Source organism: Acanthaster planci, linkage group LG07, assembly GCF_054643075.1.
Source record: "Acanthaster planci isolate LZ-2023a linkage group LG07, COTS_SCS, whole genome shotgun sequence".
NCBI lineage: Eukaryota > Metazoa > Echinodermata > Asteroidea > Valvatida > Acanthasteridae > Acanthaster > Acanthaster planci.
In genome coordinates this window covers 18,448,561-18,471,728 of record NC_141783.1, presented here as the reverse complement: position 1 = coordinate 18,471,728, position 23,168 = coordinate 18,448,561, and the positions used below count along the sequence as shown (strand labels likewise).

At 43.1% G+C, this 23,168-nt stretch overlaps 2 protein-coding genes across 3 annotated transcripts in view; both read right to left on the bottom strand.

Moving 5' to 3' along the window:
* LOC110980305 (uncharacterized) overlaps positions 1–23,168 on the bottom strand; it is a 67,708-nt gene that overhangs the window by 23,424 nt on the left and 21,116 nt on the right. For both annotated transcript variants that reach the window (XM_022236874.2, XM_022236875.2), the window contains exons 7-9: positions 17,781–18,059; positions 16,059–16,349; positions 15,264–15,539 (exon numbers count right to left, since the gene is read on the bottom strand). In XM_022236874.2, coding sequence (XP_022092566.2) covers positions 15,264–15,539; positions 16,059–16,349; positions 17,781–18,059 — 846 coding nt within the window. The remainder of the gene's footprint in view (positions 1–15,263; positions 15,540–16,058; positions 16,350–17,780; positions 18,060–23,168) is intronic.
* On the bottom strand, positions 344–3,628 carry LOC147798679 (neuropeptides capa receptor-like). The gene has a single exon (XM_087139375.1). The coding sequence runs from the start codon at positions 3,083–3,085 to the stop codon at positions 2,000–2,002; it is 1,086 nt and encodes a 361-aa protein (XP_086995501.1). The 5' UTR covers positions 3,086–3,628; the 3' UTR covers positions 344–1,999.

The following is a 23,168-nucleotide window of genomic DNA, read 5'->3' as shown; positions in this document are numbered from 1 at the left end:
CTGCTTTATGGAATGCGGTCCCTGAAGTGTTAGGCTGTCGTCCCTTACAGCAGTGTTTTACAATGCAACGCTATCTGATAAACAAAACTTGCGACGATCCCTAGGCCTAAATATGCAATCAACCCGAGGTGGTGGTGCATGCTCATTGGCCAGTGAGTCTCATGCCATGCCTGTCCATATGCGATGAGCGTATGCGTGGGTGGTGGAAAGCTTCGTTCGTAAACAATGCACGATAGTCGATGAGTTCAGTGTATGTGCTCGTGACAGCAGTACATTTGCCATGACACGCAGCCTGTCGACATCAACAAAAATATCCCTCCACCTCCCCAACAACCGCCCTTTGTTGGTTTCTCTTCAGGGGGTTTAGGATTTCCTCTTGGTAGGCGTTATTTCCCCACAAAAACACTGTGTTACATTTAAGAATAAGATGTTAACACCAAACTTTAATCTGCTTGTGGATAATAACGGTGGAGCTGGAAGGGTTGAAGATTGTCAAGTTATTATAAGACTCACCTGCATTTATATTTTGAGTTATTGTGACTAAAGGGTTAACAGATGGCTACATTTTGAACAAGGTAAAGGCGATTCGCACATTGATATTAATGCTTGTGAGTTTAAACAACAACAGTATTGTGAATTCTTCCTGTGATGGAATGCACTGACGTTTGTGGAAAGTTTAAACATGGTACAATGTTTATTTGGTATTCAAGCTTGTGGCACATGAACGAATGATGAGAAAACAAGATAAAGAAAATATAATTAGAAAATAAAATTTAAAGAAGACATACAGGACTTTTGAACCCCAAGCCGAATTTGTGTCTAAAATAACAATGTGCATTGCTAATGCGTTTGGGTACCGTCTGTCCATAAATATTATAAATTATTTTAGGGTACTGCGTTGAAGGCAGCGTCTGTGACAGCTAGAGGGAAAACTGACTAAAGAAACTTAGCATTTCCCTACCACGCGCAGAGAACTCCGCATCACTACTACAAATCGTATGCACACAACACGAGCTTCCAGAGCTACGGCTATGTCTTCGTCTGCGCGTCTCCCCGTATTTTCAAGGGAGTGAAGACCTAGACCTAGCCCTTTACAACAGATTTGACGCACCCTTCTGTATGGGCGTCAACACTTGCGCCAAGCGTTGTGTATCGGTCAAACTCGCTCCTGGGTCGATTTAATGGCAGAACGCTACGCACACGTGTGTTATGTTCTTGTAGTCGATATCTGAGTCGGTGAAAAAGAAATGCATGGACGCATCGTGTACAAAACGCACCCATAAACGTATATATAGAAAGGCGCCTCGAGTCCCTCGCAAGTGACATCAATTCTGTGTCAAATTTTCGTGACGGCATCGGCTGCAGTGTGCCGTATTTTTGCGCCAAGCGTTGGAACATTTTGCGCACTGCCGGCATACACACGTGATGGCCTTTATACGCGCAGTTGTAGTTTTCCAACGATTGGCTGCTTGTGAGAGACACTGGGCTCCATTATAATGAGATCAATGTCTGTTCCTTAATTCTGCTCTATGCGCTTCTTTTTTCATGTTGAGTTAAACGGTGAGAATCAGTGCCCACTTGTACCATAAAGAACAACAATTTGCAGTATTAAAGGACACAGTGTGTAAAATAATGAAGGTGATTGGAGAAACAAGAAACAGGAGAATCAAATTAATCATTCTCAAGAAGATCATTTGCTCTTGATCAGAAGGCCTTGCTTCCTGCTTTCGTGCGTTCACCAACAATGACATCCGACAGACTGCTCCACCCTGGAACCATAGCTGGCAAAAAGGAATGCTCACTTTTGGCTGTGTGTTGTTGGGCTTCCAAACTGGCTCACAGGGTATTCGTTGGCCCTTTTTGTTTAATAAATCACAACATTAAGACGGGATTGTCGTTCATCAGTCGTATAATGTCTGACGTCAAACGTGAATATTAAATGGTGGTCTACTGTTAATGTTTGGCTGGGCATTAATATCGCAAGCAAACTACGATCAATTCAGTCAGAAGTGATGTCAAGGCCAAATATTGCCGGTATACTTTGACGTGGTGCGGGAGACGACCAACAACAGAGGAAAACCTTCTTAAATGCCTGCCTGTACTTCTTGTTAGCCAAGTTGTAGATCAAGGGATTTATGCACGCGTTCACGAGGAGCAGGAAACCTGTGATGATTCGAATGTTCTCGTTAGCATCCCAGCGGATAACTCCAAGGGTGTCCTGGATGTAACCACTGATCAAAGTGACACACCTCGGCGTGTTACAGACGAAGAACACCAGGCTGTTTACGGCAAGCATCTTGGTGATTCGGACACGCGACTGGTGAATCTTTCTGATCCATACGGGCACCTCCTTCCCGGGACGATTGATGTGAAGCACAAACCGATCTCTGAGAGTCTTGATGATGCGCGCGTACAGCCAGCAGTTCAGTGCCAGACAAACGACGAACGGCACGACTTTGAAGACGTCACTGAGAGCCGAGGACGGCTCAAGCCCATCTGTCTTGTCGCAGCCTCCATCAGAAAGGGTCTCTGATGAATCCATATCAAAAACCGGACAAGGTTTCGAAGTCATGATGCGTTCAAAAAGAAAGATGGTGCTATAAATGAGACTGCAACACCAGGCTGTAGCCACACCTTTCAGGCTTCGTTGGATGCTTGCCGTGGTTCTGTGCTTTATCGGCCTGCAGACTACGGAGAATCGATCCAATGCGACTAGTGACACGATAAACATGCTTGAGTAGTACGGTGTTGTAGCAAACACCATAAGTGCACACGCCGAGATTTTGGTCGCGTATAATGACTTTCCCGTTAAAAACGCAGCACAACAAACAGATAATAAAATCAAGTCAGCAATGGCTAGATTAGCCAGGTAAACATTGGTGGTATTACGCATGCTCTCACACCTAGCCACAACGAGTAAGAAGGCCAAATTACTCAGAAAACCAGTTACTAAAATAATCATCCGGCCAATCCAGAGCAGAAGGAAAGAATGCCCTCCAACGGCAACTGATGTGTCGTTGACTTTGAGAGAGATGTCAGACGACAGACATTCGTTCCAAGCGACGCTATTTTCAAGCGATGCCATTTCGTACCAACAGAGCCCCTCGTTCACCTGTGTGCTCTTCAGCGTAAGACGTCTACAGGTACAACCCGTTTCCAACCGAAATGAAAATGATTTTCGAGTTGCATGTCTCTAAGTACTTATCCTGACCTTGTATTATAGCCACACAAGTCACGTTCTCTTTGCACTTATAACTCAGTTCGTTCAAAACCAATGATTGGCTCATGTTAGACTTGATTAACAGTCGTCGGACAGTCACGTTTTGTCCGTCCGCATTGCACTTTGAAAGACATGGAGCAATCGCCGGCTGGATTTCGACATAACGACATAACTGTGTCTGGCAGTTATCAATTTATGTTTGAAACTCAAACAGAGCTTGTGGTATAAGCATATTTGGACGAGAAACGCTTTGGCATTGTCGTTTGGAATTTCTTTTCAAGCGCGTCAGTGTGCGTGCAGAAGGGTAAGCGTTAAAATTCACCAGAACAAAATGACCAATGAAAAAGTGAGTATGAGTTTTTTGTTTAAAGATTTTGCAATTGTTTGCGCAAATGGAACTTTCGAAATCAAACCACGGGGTACCCTGGAAAGAATGAAAGCGGCTCTTGTCCCATTGGAAATTGCGTATACGAGTGTCGCCAGACGGGTATATAAAACAAGTAATCCATCATTTTTCTCATGAAAATCTATATTCTCTTGGATCCTAACCAATAGAAGTACCTCTACTTCCATGGGTTGATTATAAAACTGAAAACGCCTTTCTTCCACACAGTTGGGGATGGAGCATTCACTTATTGGAGACGAGGCAACTAACGTCCCCACACTATAAACTCGCGTTATACGCGTACAACCAAATGCCAGCCTTGGAGACACTGAGCAAAACGCAACCAATAACTGACTTGGTGTCACGTCTAAGCTTATCTGCATATACAATAAGTATTCAGAGCCGCAAACTTTATCTTTTACACGTCTTAGATATAAAATTCACGAGGGGTTTTTGGTCAGACGGTGAAAGAAATTATACAATTTCTCTAGTAGAATGAGCAGACTGAAAACCTTCCTGTTTGAAAAATCCATCAAATTTCCCAGTTGGATTCCGCCCAAGCAGGAAAATTGGATTGAGCCAATGAATCAATCAATCAATCTACGTGGTTTTCTTCCCGTGATGGAACCTATATACTGCAATTAGAGTCTCTATATTGACATTGGTAAGATAACAAACTCAGCCTGAACGTTTCGAGCACAGGGCAAAGCTACAAGGCGCCCGCTGGGCGTGCGAGAGGCATGGGCCGTAAGAGCCTCCGAACCAATTTTGACTTTCAATGAGCTGGCCGTAAACACCTTAAACAACGCAATTTATGTCTTAGAGCTAAAAAGAAAACCACAAACTCAAATGACATCTATTCCTACGCTGTGGAGAGGGCGAGAATCAATTTGTTTCCAGGGTCATTACTGTTACTACTCGAAACGCTCAGTAACGACGATTTGACGTGTAGAGCGGAATTCATTGTGTCCAAGGCACTGATTTCCAAGACGTATTAATGACAAGGTCTGTTCATACTTGTCGCAAACGCAAATATCACCACGATTTTGTGATGTCAGATCAAATCCTCGCACTGAGCACAAGCTGAACACATTTCAACCTGTAAAGCTTTGTTGAACACCTTTCGTGGCGTAACATCGGCTTGGCTTGCGCATTCACCTGAAGTATTTGAAGCGGCTTCACAGCAGAATAGGACTAATATTGTGACGAGATCCAAACACCTTAAATCACGGAAGGGCCTCCCAAACAGGAAGATATTACTAAGAGAAGACCCTAGAGCTACAGCTCATTGGGGAAGACCGTCATAATTATGCTGATGTACTCAAAATGTATTCTTCAATGATTCACAAAATAGTGCTTTCGTCTAAACTTGCTCGCATGGAAAAACTGAACTTTGGTATCGTCTAAACTGCATATACACTTAAGGAGAATGAAAAGTACAGGAAAATATATAAATAAATTTTCAGAATTCTGAAATTTTGCCAATGGGAAGATTGATTAACCTACAGTCTCCGGTCTTACATTATGCTATGCCAAATAGATTTGTGCTGGCGTGTTGACCACCCGATGGATTTGATCGAAAAAGTATTGAAATCGATCGACAAAAGACTAATTTTTAACCCTTGCATTCTGTAGATGATCCTTAGGTGAGACGAATTCCACTGAAATCTGACATCAAATGGACAAAGTTTGAAAAAGAAAGAAAAAATTTATCGACTGGAATTTCCAACAACTACCCTCATTGTAAATCCATTAGCGCGTTCCAATCTTTTCGAGACGTAATTGAAGTTTACGAGTTTGATCGAAAAAAGTTTGAAAATGTGTGAGGAAACTCGGATATGTAATAACTCAAGTCTCAGCTTGTGATGACTTGACTCTCGACGGGTAAATGACTCGACTCGAGATAATTCTCAGAAGACCAGACTCGAGTGCAAGTTAATAAGACTCGATTCCCCAAAATAAAAGCAAGTGTCTTTGCGAAATAAAACATGCAATGACTTGAAGTGCCGGTTTATCAGGTTCGTGTTTTGTATTATTATCATGGTGCGGTGTGACGACATGGCCAGAGGTAAATGTCAAAATGCCCCAAATTAGTTTCTTTCTTGCTTTATTTATGTGTTTAAATATTTATGACTCGAATTGACTCGGGCAATGTGCTTGACTCGAATCGACTTTTTTGCCTCATGACTAGACTCGAATCGAGTCACTACTTTACAAGGATTCGATTCGACTCGAGTCAAAAAAATGGGTTTTTATTTCTAATTTTTTTTTACTTTTTACCCTTTTGAACTTTTACTGCTTAAATTATGCACCGAAATTACGCAAACTTCCAGTGAAGACGTCCTGTCAGCACTATTTTATTCCTTTGAAGGATGTGCTGCGGACACACAACCAAACCAAGTGCAGTTTGTTATATTGTTATAAGTAATTTGCAATATCTGAAGTGTTGTTGACGTTTCAAGTTTTCTTTGCCTTGCAGAGTGGTCTGTTGGAGAGTAGCTGTTTGCGGTGAGTTGTACGAACTCAATGGTACGCTGCATTGTACGACGCCATATGAAAAATTACTGTAGTGTCGCCAGTTCATAAAGTGATGAAAATACGGCGGCGTGTCAAATTAGTCGTAGAGGAAAGACTTTAAGTCTCAGTATGGAGGAGAGGTAGGTTTCCAGATACCGGATCGCGGACGGTAGGAGATAACATAAATTGACAACTACACCGTCTTACAAGTTGCATATGAGGCCGAATCAACCTGTTCAATTCCTTCACTTCTGCCGTACAAATGCACTCGTTTCCCCTTCAATGCTCACGCTTCCCCGTCCATGCTCCAACTTCCCGAAAACATTCTTTCTTCAATAACGACTGTAACAACTTGTTTTCGAGATCAAATCTAAAATAAACACGGGCTTTCCCGGCCAACTTCGGGAAATGCCCGATCTCATTTGTAAAACAAACTTTTAATACAGCGTAGATTTTGAAAGCGACTTGAAACCTGGTTTCATTTTCGCAATAACAAGCATTCGACTTTTGCATCCTTCAAATAAATGAATGTGCATTATGTTTCATTAAAGAGATTACAAATACCACTACGAACATAACAAAAGACACACAGTGCACTAACAACGAGCGTCTATTGTTATTGCATCGCGCTCCTTTTGTTTGATGTTCATAGTGTTCGTGACTGGGATTTCGAGTTGACGTATTCCTTGCCAATTACAACAAATGTGCATTCTTATTCGCTAAAAATGTCTTTTACCGTGACCCTTTGGAAGTGAGTATTCATTTTTATATGCTGTAATTTGAAATCGAAAAATATACGCTCGATTTGATTAGAATATTCAAGTTTACACAAATCACGACACCATTCTGATAATAAAAATCATGTTACTCATTTATTGTGTGTTTGTTATTAAACTGTTAAAAAATAAGGTTTCATGATCGATTGATTGATTGAAGGGAGATTCCTCAGTGGCAGTGTTTATAGGTTTCTAAAACAATCTGAATGGTTTATTTCAATCATGAACATTCAAACATTAAACCAATCAACTAAACACCTCTAAGAATGTAACTTCTGTTGGCACACAAACGAATTCCAATTCTTGACCAGGCATACCTAAATAACACACAGGCGAAATCGCTTGAGTTCAAATTAAGATGGGTGCAGGATTCCAGAGATGCATTCCATTTAGCACAAAACTGAATGTCAATATACTAAACCCGTGCAATACCAGGACACTGAACGCTGACTCTATACGACTGAATGCACCCTCCTTGAAATAGGATTTTTCTTTGTTAAAAAGAAACGGGGATTTGAATGTTCGCTCTGATTCGCTCGAAAACTAATATTGCTATTACTAATTCATTTACACCTTTTCCGAATTGACTGGGAAAACCTATATTATTTTCCATTATTCTTTAATGTGCAGGGCACGCACAGCTTAATTGCATGCGCCCAAAGGAGACATCTTGTTTATGTCAGTCCCAAAGTACGTTGACATATTCATTTACATGTGCTTGTGCACACATGCACCTGTGAATCTGTGCACAATTATAAATTCTTAACTTGTACACACCTTAATATGTACACAATTATAAATTTTAATTAAGCATTCTCAACTGTTTTGGTCATAACTTTCAATCCACTACATTACAAATTCCTCGCAATACTGAGTAAAAACACCACCTTGATTACACCAAGCTTTAGAAATAATATGAACATCATATTCATTCACAAAATGAATGAATACAAAGCAAGAATATCTTAGATACCGTGGTCTGCAGAAGGCCATCGCCTGTACATGCACTGTAGCTGTCCAGGCACCCAGGACCGTCCTGTGGCCTATGGATTTTTGAGAGCCAAATTACACGCGCTGCGCTTTGAGTGTTAAAACCAACAGCGCTTTCCTCGATTTGAAATGGAGGGGGTCGGGTTGGTGTGGTGGTTCTTTCCTCGCCTTCTGCGTCTGTGGTCCAGTGCTCGATATATAGGACCCGGTCCACATGTGGATTGGCTTTTCAGTCCCTATCTGATTTCGTGAGTTTTACCCAAAATATTCTTCTAGGGTTTCCTCCCACCAAGCGGCGTAGCCAGGATTCTGAGCCCAGGGGAGGGGGAGCGGGGGGCTTCACACTAAAGGGGAAGGGGCTGACAGATGTTGCTGGATATATACATGTACATAATCGTGATCATATCAAGTGGGGCAACGATTTTTCGGGGGGGGGGTGCTCCCCCCCCAATCACGCCGCAGCTCCCACCACTAAAGCTGTAACTTCTCATTGTCTCCTCTCCGTGCCGTAGGTTTCTTTCTTTCAGTCTTTCGAGCTATAGTGCCTGGGGTACTTTTGAAGAATCCTTGGTTTCATTACCAGAAAGAAAATAATTACAAATTAAAAAATAAACACGTCCGTGGAATGATATACAAAGTAAACACAAACCCCAAAATCCACCAATTTGACAATGCAAATCCTATATACTGCCTTTAACCCAGACACAGAGTAGAAATACTAAAGTAGTAAGGTTTTGGTACCATTAGCCTGGGTTTTAGCATGAGTGGTCCTGACAGTCAGAGGTTGGTCATAAGTAGAGGCAGTCTCAAGGTGATAAACTTCGGGTAGACCCATATACACGAACTGTAACAGCTCCAAGCACACGAAGAGGAACAAGGCAGAAACATCTCCCGAAGACCCTGTCTGTATTTCTTTTGGCAAGTTGTAGATCAACGGGTGATGCATATGGAGCAAGAGTTTAGGACAACATGCTCGAACACGGTGTTCCTGTCTTTGAATTGGCTTTGACGCATGTCTGGCATACTATGAAAGTCATGTTGCTCTCCTGGTTCGACTATATGATTCAAGTAATGATCGTTCTATAGTAAAACAATAGGAGAAGACTTGTAGAAGAATGGTATTTAAGTCGCTATAAAAAGCGATTCTCCTCAGGTCTACAGTAGCGACACACTTTCTCTTCAACAGCTGCAGTCAAGGAAATCGCTGGTGCGCATGTGTAGATCGTCTCTACAATGGCATATGCAAGGGTACAGATTCAGCACGAGCAATTCAAGAACAAGGGTAAAGAAACCCGCTGGCTGTAGTGCTTACATTAAAGATGAAGATGTAATGTCTATTCGTCGTGACTGGATAGAAGCATGCTATTTTAAAGGTAGTGGACACCATTTTTTTGTCGTAATTTCGCAACATTGGCTGATAACGGCGTATAATATTCACTGCAATTTGCATTTCACTTACTTGTATTTGAGTCAACTGCTTTGTGAAAATCGAGTAAAACAGCGCAGCATTTTCAACGCTTAAATCGAAGGTCTTGTAGTTCATCTTGTGTAAAATCTATGGATTATAGGGCGTTCGTAGTAAAGCGAACATCGTCCGCAGGGTCAGAATAGGAACCAAGCATGACAGGTTCTCATTCCCTGAGAGGAGCAGTTTTCAAAGGCTAGGAGTAATCAGTGAATTTACCTTGGAGTAATGCACCTCCTCGACAATGCAGCATGCGGATTCATGGAAGAACTTCATCCAGGAACGCAGCAATCGACTCGCGTCTGTGATGATCGAAACGAGTAGGCCTAAATGATGTGCACGTGCGCGAGCGATCGTGCTTATCACCGCACTTTCATGTCAGTTTACACGTCGATGAATAACAATAAGCAAAAAAGAATTATGTCTTACAGAATAAGGGAGGTTGAACTTGTGGAAATCGTACGTTTTGTTGACGAAAACCACCATGCTCGGAAACAGCATGGATCATACGATTGTGCTCTAGGGGTGATTTTGAATTCGCGTTTTTTGAGTTTTCCCGTTTATAAAAAAAACCCTTCCTAATAAAATAAAATTTCAATTCACACTGATCCAATTTATTTTCTACGCCTAAAACTCAGGTTTTTATAATTTCAGTTCACAGTGGTTTTGGTGAATTTATGTCGGTATATTTTTAGCTGCTTTTAGGTTTATCCGTTCATTAATGGGGACTCCCACAACATCTGCAAACAATACCTATAAGAAAATTGGCGCCTGTTCAAGGATGTGGTGTGCGAAGTGAAATTAACTCTTTTACGATGATCGGCCGACCATCGTACGACATTAGAAAAAAAAAATTCTCAAAAATACAGCATTCTGGGTGGAAATATTGAACAGACTGATTGAGACTTATGGTCTCTCTTTCAAGTAAGATATTTTCAGCATTATACGGTAGTCCGGTTTAGGGGGATTTTACGAATGGTGTACACCAACTTTAACAGTGTGACTTTACATGTCAAAACTCCGCACAGTCAATTCAGTCTCGAGCAATCTCAAGGTGAAAAATTGGTGGCAAACTTAGACTTGCCGTTGGCGACAATCAACAAGGCAGAATACCTCCCGAAAAGCTTCTCTGTATTTCTTGTTGGTCACGTTGTAGATCAACGGATTTACGCAACAGTTCAAGACGACTAGAACGCCGGTCAAGACTTTAATGTTCTCGTTGGTATCCCAGCGAGCATCACCAAGGGTGTCCTGGATGTAACTACCGATCACAACGACACACCTCGGCGTGTTACAGACGAAGAACACCAGGCAGTTTACAGCAAGCATCTTGGTGATTCGGACACGCGACTGGTGAATCTTTCTGATCCATACGGGCACCTCCTTCCCGGAACGATTGGTGTGAAACACAAACCGATCTCTGAGAGTCTTGATGATCGGCGTATACAGGCAAAGGTTCAGTGCCAGACAAAAGACGAACGGAAGGACTTTGAAGATGTCTCTGAGATTTGAGGCCGGCTCAGACACGTCCGTCTTGCCGCAGCTACTGACAGAGGGGCTTTTGGGTTGATCATAAACAAAAGTTCCACAAGGCTTCGAAGTCACGATGCGTTCTAAAAGCAGGATGGCGCTGTAAATGAAACTGCAACACCAGGCTCCTGCCACACGTTTCAGGCTGCGCTGGATGTTTGATGTGGCTCGGTACTTTATCGGCCTGCAAACAGCATAGAATCGATCCAGTGCCACCAGTAACATGATCAGCATGCTTGTATAGTACGATGTTAGCGCTAACACCGTAAGTGCACATTCTAAAGAGAGGGAGGCAATTGGTGATTTAGTGGCCAGAAAGTGAAAACTAGAGATACACAATAAAATTGAGTCGACAATGGCTAGATTAGCCAGATAAACGTTGGTGGCGTTGCGCATGCTTTTGCGACGACCAACGACGAGTAAAAAGGCCAAGTTACCAAGTAAACCTGGTATTATAACAATCATCGGGCCTGCCAAGTGCAACAGCAAAGAACGCTCTCCAACGCCAATTGTGCCGTTGACTGAGAGAGAGATGTTGGAGGACAGGCATTCGTTCCAAGCGACGCTGTTTTCGAGGGATGCCATTTCGTACCCACAGAGTCCCCTCGTTCACCGCTGTGTTCTTGATCGGGAAAGGCCCACCGTACCAGCAGATAAGACCCGTCTAAATGAAACGAGAATGTTCTCTAGCTGTCTGTATAATCCAGCCTCGCGTAAACTAGACCGCTCACTTCACGTTCCCGATGCACTTATATCATCAACCGTTCTTACTAAAATGGCAAACTTATGTCGGTGTGTGTACTTTGTCTAGAGTAAGTCAGCGCCGCAAAATTTATCTTTTGCGCATGTCTGAGACACACTGAAAGTCACGTTGTTCTTCTCGTGAGACAAGTACTGATCGTTCTCTGGTTTGGTAATAAAGGCAGACTTTATGAAATAAAAGTCGTAATAAACAGCAATTTGCTCGGTCAGAGACACGGCTGCGTGGATTCCGTACAAATTAATAAGCTTTTCATATCGACAACAAACAGTTCAAGGATCCGGACCGCCGATGCTACAGTGGCAAAACGCTCTCTATTTCCTGTGGTGATTGTAAAAAAAAAAAAGCAGTATGAGATCGCTGGTGTGTAAGTTAAGACCGTCTCTACGATGGCATGGGCCAGTGTACAGATTCAGCATGAGCTCTTCGAGCACGGGGGCAAAGACACTCGGTGGTTATGCGGAAGGCGACGCCGCAAAAGGCTAAAACCTTTTGGAGTTGATGAAAAGGGAAGAATCCCAAACAAAACACACCATGGGCTGAATTCGGGCGGCTTGTTCTCGTATGTTCACGAACAAGCTTGATTTGTCGTTCTTGCGTCGACCGCTCAAACGCCGGGAACGTACAATTGGTCATCACTGGTAGTAAGTGACAAGCAACATGGCGGCGTCCATGTCGTAGTAAACTATTCGAGAGTTAATGCTTAAACAACAGGGGTGAATTCTTTTGTATTTAAACAGGAACATTCACTTCTGTGTTGTGAAAAATAATTAATGTTAATTTTGCAAAACCTCCTATTGTCTCCAACTTTGTAAACCATTTCTCTATTTTTTGCAGCTGTTCAAAAATCAACATCTCACGAGTTTTTCCGTGTGTTCCTGTAAAACCCTGACGAGGAGGTGGTGTGCGATGCTGTTCCGAGAACAGTGTTCTTGAGTCGTGTTCCCGCCTCTCGAGCGCGAGAACAAGAAACCCGCGCCCAAACTCGACCTACGAGCCACGAGCTGGACCGAGGGTGGGCGCAATTTTCCTGGCAACCACGGCCCATTTGGTGAGAGCTTCGCTGTTTCACAAACGACCATGACATGCACACATTAAAGTCGGGTCGCTACCAACAAAATGAACACTCCCCACCAACATGACTCTTCAACCGAACAGTGGAGGGGGTGCTTCTGCTCAAGTCGGATACGAAATCATAAGTTATAAATAAAATTATTGTTTTGTTCTATCAATTATCATCGCAGCGAAAAGGCGGCACATGATCTCACACATATCACATTAAAAAACTAGATAAGAAATACATTACACGACACAAAATTGTTAAAACAATTAAAACATATATACAGTGGATCAAAAAATACGCCTGACATTTAGGTCCCACCTATGCAACCACATCTTGTGAACAATACACTACCAATTGGATTATCCGTTATTGGAGAGCCTGGTGACAGAATTGGATGCTCTGTTATTCAAAAGCCTGATGAGGGAAGGAATTTAATTTTTTGAATGAGTATGATTTCTTAAAGCCGGTTCAAACTAGAGGCAAATATGAAGACGAAGCGAATTTGACAACGTGAGTGGTTTGCAGAAAAATTGGAACTGGGATGTGTTCATTTTGTGCCCATTCTCAGCCCGAATGTTAGATCTGACGTCACAAATTCGCGCTTGTGTTCACTTTCGCGCCAAGTATTAACCGGCCTTTAGTATCATAGAATGAGGTCACACTAGTTAGAGGTAACCAGTGACAAGATTGGGAAGGTTTAACAAGTGGTTGGTCGAATTTGAGACAAATTCTCTTCCTTCTGTCACAGAGTGTTTCAAGATGGGTGACATTTTAAGGAGCTTCATATGATGGGTTCTGAAATTAAACTTTACACCCGCTTCTGAACCCTGTTAATTTGGTTTATCTGAGGAGTAAGGCCTGATGCTAGACAGGTGCAGCATCCTCAACAAGACTAGGTACACAATACATGCATGTATTTTACTTCTGATATTCACCTTTTTGGACTATAAAGTGTGTGTTTTCCCATCTCACATTTGCCCGAATGCGGACACCAGGCACCTTCACCGACAATCTGAATATCAGTAGTTTTAATTGAAGGAAAATTCTGTCCACGACTTCCTGGAGATAGACAGGGTCGAGGTATTCGAAGCCGCAAAGTATTCAAAAATCTCCTTTTTATTTTGCACATGACGTATATAATTTTAAGGTTTCGCTGCAGAAAATGAACTTACGATTGTAACTTAAAGTCCGGTGTAAATGAAATAACAGGGCAATCCCTTCCATCAGGGATTTTGCGACAGATTTCTCGCGTTGTGATTGGCCAACGCGTAGCCAACTCTTGGAGGCGCACTATTGTGAATCGCCCGTATTTGCCACACGGGTGATGTGTTGAATCCGCCTTCACGCGCATTGCTTGTACGCGCGCACGTGCAGTCAGTTTTGCAGGGAGCAAAATAATTCAGAGCGAACGACTCATCGAAGCTACGGTATTAAATCTAATCCTGCGGTTACTGATAAAGTCGCTATAATAAAAAACCACTGGAATAACCACGTAATTTAATAGAGGTCCTGCAAAGTAAAGCCAAGCGAAACGAGGATAATGAAGTTTCGAATCTCATCCAGCTAAACACTTGGCTCAGAAAGTGCAGATGTAAATTGGTTGTGTGAAAAGTCATGGGCTGAGCACGAGAGGACTTGCCGGAACTATTGTTGCAAAATAATGTCGCCAATTTCATTAAGATGTAAAGCCAGAGTGGGGAACAACACACGCACTATTACCTGGGGTCAGCCGCCGGGAAAATATGCCGGAAAGTGGGAAACGCTTTCAGTACTTCAAGTTGTGTACAAGTTTCATTTAACCCAATCACTGCGCATGTTGTTAAAGGCATTTTTTCACCCTATAGAACTTTGGGAGTGGGCGCATGTCGAAAATAAACTCTAATTGCTGGTTTTCTAACTTTGCAAGGATTTTTGTTCAATAAGAATTTTTTTTAAATGTCACCTCCTGATATCCCAGAGCGACGAGGAGAGGATGGTAAGTCCCTCGATTCGGACAAAATGCAAACACTGCAATGAAAGTTCTTTATGTGTGTCGCCCACCAGCGAAACATGCGCAATATCGGCGTGACGTCATCCATAAAAGTCAAATTTAAGCCTCGTCACTAACAGGAAGACAACTTAGAATAAAGCTGTGATATTTCTTTTTTTTGTTTTTTGTTTTTGGGTTTTTTTGTTTTATTGTTTTTTGGGGGGTTTTTTTGTTACATTTGTCACACAGACGTTATCCCTGGTGTCACGTGCCACATCATTATAGCTAATAACAATGTTATTGAGCATAGGCTGCATGCACGTATACCATGGATGGTTTCTGTTGATGTTCTTAAGAAATTTCAGTTTCAAACTGTCGAAATATCAATAGGAGAATGGTTTGCAATTTTTCCCGTAGCGGTTATCTGCTGCTGGCGTCTCCATGGTGCATAAGAGGTTGTTTTTGTTATTTCAATTTAGCTACAATGAATTCACAAAAGGTTTACTCGAGCCTACCCCAGTGATACGAAAACTCTTGCCCTCTGAGGAGGCGTTAACGCATAACCTCTATTACGCGGTGGTAACTCACCCGTTTCCCCTTGTATCCAGCCGGAATTCATAGGTTTTCCCGCCATCACCACGTCCAGGATCGCATGGTATCTTATGCCGTCGTCCAAATCCAGGAACACGTGTTCCAACTCCCTGGGCATATCCACAGAGGTATGGCCTAACTGAACGAGGCGAGTGTCCCCGTAGTCGCTGACCAGGCTGAGGTGATAGTCTGTGGCATTTGGGACGGGCTCCCAGGTGATCTGCAAGGCATGCAGAGTCACTGCCCCGAGTCTGACGGTGGACTGAGTTGGGGCTGTTAAAAAGAAAACACATCTTATCGCGAAATTACAAATGTTTTTTTTTTTTCAGTTCTGAACTGAATATATCTGGAGTCGTAAGAGATGGGCCAATATGGTAACTCATACAGCCCGGCGAAGTTTCCTTTACACTCGGAAATACTACAAATGAAATGTCGGTCCCGAACCCCCCAAAAGTCAGGTTTCTCGGACTTCTCGGACTTTCTCGGTCATGGTAATCTGTGGTACAGCTGCTTGAGTTGCATACAATTTTCAGTGACACCTTAGCATTAAGACGAATATTTCAGCAAATGTTGACCAGTCGGTAGTGATGTATAATAATCCTTTGTCGACAAGCACGATAGCGTAAAGGGAAAACTGTCGACGTACTTGTATCGAGCAGGAGCCTTTTCCCCCTTTTGGAGTATTTGCCGTACATGTTCTCCATACACTCTACACATTTGAAGAAAATGTACTGTAATGGTCCACTTACGTACAGGCTTACAGACATACTGGACACATTAGGGTCAACTTACCCTTAGGGACAGAGATGGCTGCCACCCCCTCGCTGAAGGTCCCATAACTCTCGAGTGCCGAGTACAAGGTGAATCTATACCGCTCTCGCCTCTTCAGATCCGACAGAACGAAACTGGTGGCGGTCTTGTTGAGAAGGACGGACCACTGCGTCAGGTCGGACGCAGAGCGGGCGTTGTCCCGCCGAACGTCCAGATAGTAATGGTCGAAGGGAAGGGATGGAGAGTCCCAGTTCAGCACGATGGAGGAGCTGCCCAAGTTGTGCCTCTTCAAGAACTTGGGTGAATTTGGCTCTGGGGTTAAAAGAATCATCGTCATTCAGTTGGTAGTGAACATGAGGTCTGGATGAATTATTCGGCGTAATTAAAAATCCGTTTGATTCAGACACGAAAAAGTGGTATGAATTCAGCTGAATAATGAGGGCCAAGAACACTGCTGGTAACATGCCGTTGGTGGCGCTATTCTTGAGCTCATAATATATGGCCAACACTGTTTCCACAGACAGAGGCTAGACGTTGACCTCCTTCTCGAATAATATTTTCAATAATGTAGCTCTGTTTATTCCCAAAATTATAGGCTGTATCATTTCACGCTAACCCCCAAAGCAGACTTGCCGGCCCACAGGGCCTATTTGGGTTTACAGGACCTCATAAAAACTGTTTCTATTTTTGCATGGCCCTTTTTTTTAGTGCTGGGATACGTCACTCTGTTGCTACCATCAACGCCAAGGGACATATTTTGCTTCAACTAAGTCCAAAAGGCATGACTAATCGCATTCAATCACGACATACAAGTATTAGCTTGAATTAGGGTATTTCCTTACGAACGGCGAAGTCCTGAGGTACGCGGGGTGTATCAAATCAATATCATCTAAACCAAAGACACGATTTTAGAGCGATCTCATTGACAGCCGCAAAGAGCTGCGTAGCCCGTGTGTTAGAATTGTAACTCCACATCTGTCCAAGGTGGGCAATGACCCTCCCACAGGACGGTTCCCCGTAACGACGGAAGCAGTGTACCACCTTCCTTCGTAATGTTGCCATTACCTTAGTGCGCAGTCTAGTCACAAACCCAACCGGAATCTCGTCCCAGCTCATACAGGCCACGACTACGGAGGGTTGCTTTGTCACTACACCCGTCCCTCGCAATGCTCGCAAAAAGCCTATTCCAAGTTAACTTTGAATAAACTCTGATTGTACATAAGCGTAACAAGTTGAGTTCCCCAGACTAAAGTCACTGTATTGTTGCTATACTTCGTAATTCGGGCAAGCTTTTGCATTGCGACAGCCATCTCTGGAATGGACTGGTTCCTTTGTGCCCTGCTCATCCTTTGAGAACAGTGTATTGTGCAAGGCGTGTCTATTGTAACTAAGCAAAAGCTTGCCCCAATTACGAGGTATATCAACAACGTCTTCAGTATGGAGAATGCAAATTGTAATGTTCATGTGAATTAAAAGAACTCGGTGTACCAGATTTTATTCAAATTCAACTCGCAAAAGGCTTGTTCAAGGAGCGACAAACCAACTAAAAAAAAAGAACCGACAGAGACAAGAGACACATCTCGTACGGGTTAAAGCTTTCACAGTGTTCCTGTGATCTGCATTCCCATTCTGTCATAAAAAAGAGTAATACCCAATTCTGGCAATGCCTCGCTAAAAATAGAAACAAGTTTTGCTGTGAAAATTATTACACAAAATTGAAAACTTCATGAAGATTTAACTTACTTCGAATCTCCGGATCCGGAACTTGAATCAGTACTGGGTCACTTTTTATACCGTTCCTTAGAGAGATGATTCGCACGATAGCCTCTCTTCCAGGAGTTAGTTTGTCCACAATGTACCCCGTCGTTTCTTTGCTTAGTGACACAGAAAAAAGCTCGTCGGTCCGGTTCACAGTCATTTGGTATTTGTCGAAATCGAGCCTACCAGGCGCAGGACTCAGTTCGAGGAGAGCAGAGGAAGGCGTCAGCAAGCGCTGGGTGACGACTGGTGTCGGAGGTAACTCTGCTTGTCAAGAACACAGCGGGAAATGAAAAACAAATGACGGTACTCGACGACAGCTCTGTTTGATTTACTCACACACGACTACCATCGGCGCCTCAGTGATAACTGTTGCCAGATGGAATATATACACGTATATAGGTGGGAGAAGAATGACAGCGGAATAAAAAATCATGAAAATGAGAACATCTGAAAATATACAATAAAGGTGACTCTACCCTGAAGCACAATGTCATGTTGTTGTTAACTATCGTTCACTAATAGAAACCTGTATCGCTATACAGAGCCAGTATCCATGTCATAACATCGCAAGGTGTAGTTACGCAACATGCACGTACTAACTCTCATTGTTTTGATTTATCTCTTCAAATCCGTTGGTCGAATGCAGACAGGCTACATAAATAGTTTTTACGCGTCATATCCGAAGGCAGACAGTGTGGAAAGCTTTAACACACTTAACTGAACTTTCTGTGTTAATGTTTCAACGTGAGTGACTCAACGGCGTCAGCGCTCCGTCAACCGTAACGGTGGTTTCCACCAGTCATTTTCAACTCATATTTCCCCCAAAGCAACCACAAACTGTCATTGAAATACCGAGAATCGTTTAGTTGCAATATTTCAAATCTGGTTCACACTGCAGTATGTTTAAAAATAATTTGATAAACGAGCAGGGCGAAATTCTTTGGTATTTTAAAAAGTCAAGGTAATACGGGTGATTCACATTGGCGCCTACAAGAGTTTGCAATGCGCTGGCCAATCAAGACTCGCGAAATCTGTCGACCCAGTGCGTGTATGAAAAGGGTCGACAGATTTCACGCGTTGTGATTGGCCAACATGTTGCAAACTCTTGGAGGCGCCAATTATGAATCGCCCTTATTCAAGAGTACGTGCCTAGCGTGCGAGTTGGCGTATGGCAGCACTGACAGGGCAGACCTTACTCTGCCTTGGGCATGAGCTGTTGGAATACTAACTTGCTCATTATGTAAAGATACACAATTGATTGACCCGGCTTAAGCACTGTACTACAAAAATAGGGATAACTTTGGTACCCTGGGTAGCGTGGCCGAAGCCCATCCCTTATTACATTTATTACGCAAGGTACTTCTGACTACAAAGTGACAAAACAGGTTATAGACAATACCTAACGGAATATTGCTTTTTTTAACATTCAAAAGCATTTTGGTAAAGGTATCTTTTTTATGAATTACGTAAATTTTCATTTGCAATATCCAAAGTCAATGCTGTATGTAAAAGTTGCAGCTGCGGGTGGCCTGGTCAGCAGGCATAGAATCTTAATGGTATTCAAAGACAACTACCAATTTTTGTTGTTGCCGTGTGCCTGTTTATGACCCAGGTGCTAACAAATACCATGGGAAATAGCCAGACTTGCCGTGCAATACAGAAAAAACCTGCCCGCTAAATACCCCCAGTTGACCGTAGGCCTACTATTTCTTCGAGACATTGACTCTGCACCCAGTCATATTTGGATTCTTATAATGGGTAGTCTGTTGACGGGACTTCCGTTTTCGACCCCAGCGTTAAAATGGGAACTCGATTGATATATCCGGGAAAGACTTCTCACTTCAGCGAAAACAGCAAGCTTCGGGAGAAAAAAACCGCAAAAACGTGTATAAGTCCATTTAATGTACATGATTTGCAGCAAACCATATCATCACCTTTCGAATGCTTCGCGAGGAGTTATACACGAAAACACAATTAGGTCGGGCCTGTGCGGCCGGGACAAAAACCTAAGCTGCAGACATCGATGACAAATTTCCAGGGTGCGGTACAAACACATCCATGCTCGGTGGACACTGGGCAAGGGTGCACTTGGCCCGGGATTTGCCGAGACGGCTTGCCTCTGGTTAGAGGCTGAATCACAGCCAGGAGCAACATAAACCTCGGTTACTGCTTAACAGTTCCCACGAGCCGGAACCGCCTTCTTTAGCCACCGCGCTGACTAACTTCTCCTGTCATGAAACGGGGGACTTAGCGGCGAAAGGAGACCTGGGACACTGCGCCGTCTGGGGCAAAATATGCAGGTCAGGTTTACGTTTGGTCAAAATACTTACTGTATATCCGACAACATCATGGGGATCTCTATGTGCAATCCACCCGGATGAAGTCCACGGGTGTGTGGTATAGGGCTGTGCCCAGCGGCCAGATACCAATACTCGACAGCAATCGATCAAAAATGAGGACACCCGGCTCAACCTGTTTCGCTTCTACAATCCAAAACCTTCCTTCCGAATTTCAAAACAACTTTTCAGACAACCTAGCACAATTTTGCATCCCCGAGTTGTCGATAGAAATGACACAAGTTAATTTGCGTCCAAATAACATTTGCAAAATTACCTCTTGTTTATTGGTCCCACAGAATGTGGGGGTTGTGCGTGTGGTTCGCGCAGCCGCAAAATGCTTTCAAGTTTGACTTCAGATTTCTTGTAGTAATTGTGGTTCTGCAAGCATACGACATACGAGTGGAAACGAGACTCTTATTCAGTCAAACCCGTAAAGACACACCTTCGATTGAGTGCCAGTGCAGAAATTCCCCTCTCCCCTTCTCTTCTTACACGCTGTAGCTATAAAGATTACATCATTTATTTTGTTCACCAAAACCCGGTTAGTGAATCAAATTCTTTTTAGATATCAAGTCAAAAAAATTCCACATTCGTTCAAGGATTTGGGACTTCACTTAAACATTATTCACAACAATTTCCAAGTTTCCCTATACCTCAGACAGGCCAAAAGTGAAGCTATATGACCAGTTGCTGCATGCCCCAAATTATGCGCAGAGCAGCTCCCAGCCCTGCTTTTTTTATCAAAAGATTTTCTTTGACCTTTACGGAAAATTGACATTTCCTCACAAGAACGATATTAGATGAAATCTGTAGAAAAGATGCATGCACTGGCGTGAATCATCCTTCGGATCACGATGCAAACCCACAAGAAAGGCCAGCGGTTTGGGACCAAACGGGGTTAGCCGACCACCCTGCCATCTAACTACGCCCCATATAGCCACTGACCTTCACCTTCACAACTTCCTAAATAAGGTTTTCGGCAGCTGCTTTCTTCATAAACGCTCGTGAAAAAAATAATAAAGAGTTTCAACATTATCACATTGACCTTCGCCCCCAAATTCGTCTAGTTCAGAATATACGAATGCAACCTACGATGAACCGTTCCTCGTGACGTCACACTATTTCTGTATAAATTGTATCATCAGCTTGCCATGTTTCATTGATCACTGTAGTTCCTTGACCTTTTCTTAGACACAATTTTCTGCAACTTTATATTCTTCTTCAATTTATGAAAGGTACTTGACATTTTGTTCATGAATATGGAAATACTCGTTATAAGCATAAAAACCAAGAAGGCGGCAAAGTACCCTTTCGTACATATGTAGTGAAAGAGAAATGTCAAGTGAAGTTAATTGAGGCATAGAGGTGCATTTTGAAGGTTTGTATCAAATATATATTCCACTGCAGAGACCCTGTCTAACATGCAATCATCTATACAATGTGAAAACACAGCCTAGCTCTATAAAGTAATGAGGATCAAAAGGACATTTAGTCGCATGGATAAGAAGAGCCTGTCCATCTTCTCTACAAGGCATACACGAGACCAACTTGAATACTGTGTGCAGGCATGGGACCAGAATTCCACATCAGATGAAGGATATCAAGCTACTTGAAAAGATACAATGGAGGGCATACTCAGTTGGTCCCAAGCCTTAGGCCATGATGAAAGATAGGCAACATCTGAACTCCGAGTCCACATTTGAAGCAGAATATGGGACGGCGAGAACCCCCTCCCCTTTTGTGTTGGTAATGTTATACCGGAATCACGGGAATTCTTTTCAGACATGGGGGGGGTGTTACACCCGTTTCAGACAGGCGATCTGGAGTCGCGCCCAACCAAACCGCAAGCAAATTTCGAATGAAGTACGGAAGATGTTCGACGTCTAAAACAATTAGGAGCGACCAGGCGTGCTGGCAGGCGTAAGATCGACACACCAAGGCGCTTGGAACGACACCAGAGCGACTTGGTTTCAGACGTCGCTCTTTCATGGGCCGAACCAAATGCAAATGTATATCTGAAGTTCGTCTGTATGAAGCCAAAATTTAATTGGGTCTGCCCGAGTGGCTGTTAATTCTATTTGGTTCGGCTCGACCCTGGGACGTCTGTCTGAAACGGGTGGTAACTAATAACAGTCGAGAGTGTCTTTAGAGTTTGGACATGCTTGTGGGTGTACCCTTCCGTCCCATATCTTGACGGTTTTAGAACTCTTTGTAGGTAAGGCGAGTGAGGTGTTCAAGATACTCTGGATGAAGATCAAGCCGGAACACCTGTTTTCTTCGTCCCACAACATTGGAACCAGAGGCCACAAAATCAAGCCACCCAAGAAGCAGCGCAACAAGGAATTGAATCAGAAAGTACATTTTCTTCCAGAGACTTGCAAATTATGTAGAACCATGGGGTTAGGAAAAGATCTTTTTCTACCGCCATGGTGGAATAGACCTCTTTACTGATAACGTCACACTTTGTTTATTATCTGTGCTTTCGTATGGTGCTTTGATAGTCGAGTCGACCATATGGAAACCAGGCTTACACACGAGGTGGTGAACGTAAAGATGACAACCAATTTAGAGGAAAGATCGACAAGTATAAAGAAAATGGCCAATGGCTTTGAAAGGCTTGAGCCTCTAAACTACACCCATCAAGTGTAAGTGTTCAAGAAAAAAGTGCAGTGTTCCAAGCCCCTCTCTGTTTTGTTCTCGACGCCAGACGAAGGAATAATAAGGTAAGGAAGCGATCAGGTGAGTCGAAAGACCGAAATACTTTCCATCAAAAACTGGGTGAGAGAGGATTCCTCCTGGCGTTGCTGAGCGGTCAACATGCATCTTGAATTAGTCCCATCTGTTCCAGTGCGATCCACCCAGTTCCAAAATCTCCCACCCAAAAACAAATCACATACTATTAAGCGCAATCCCTTGAGTCCAGATAATCGGTAATGCAGAGTACTAATGAGACCTGGGCATGAGCCCAATTGTCTGTGGAAACATCCTGTGTTACATAATTCTTTCTGTGTCCTCCCAAAGAATTCCAGAT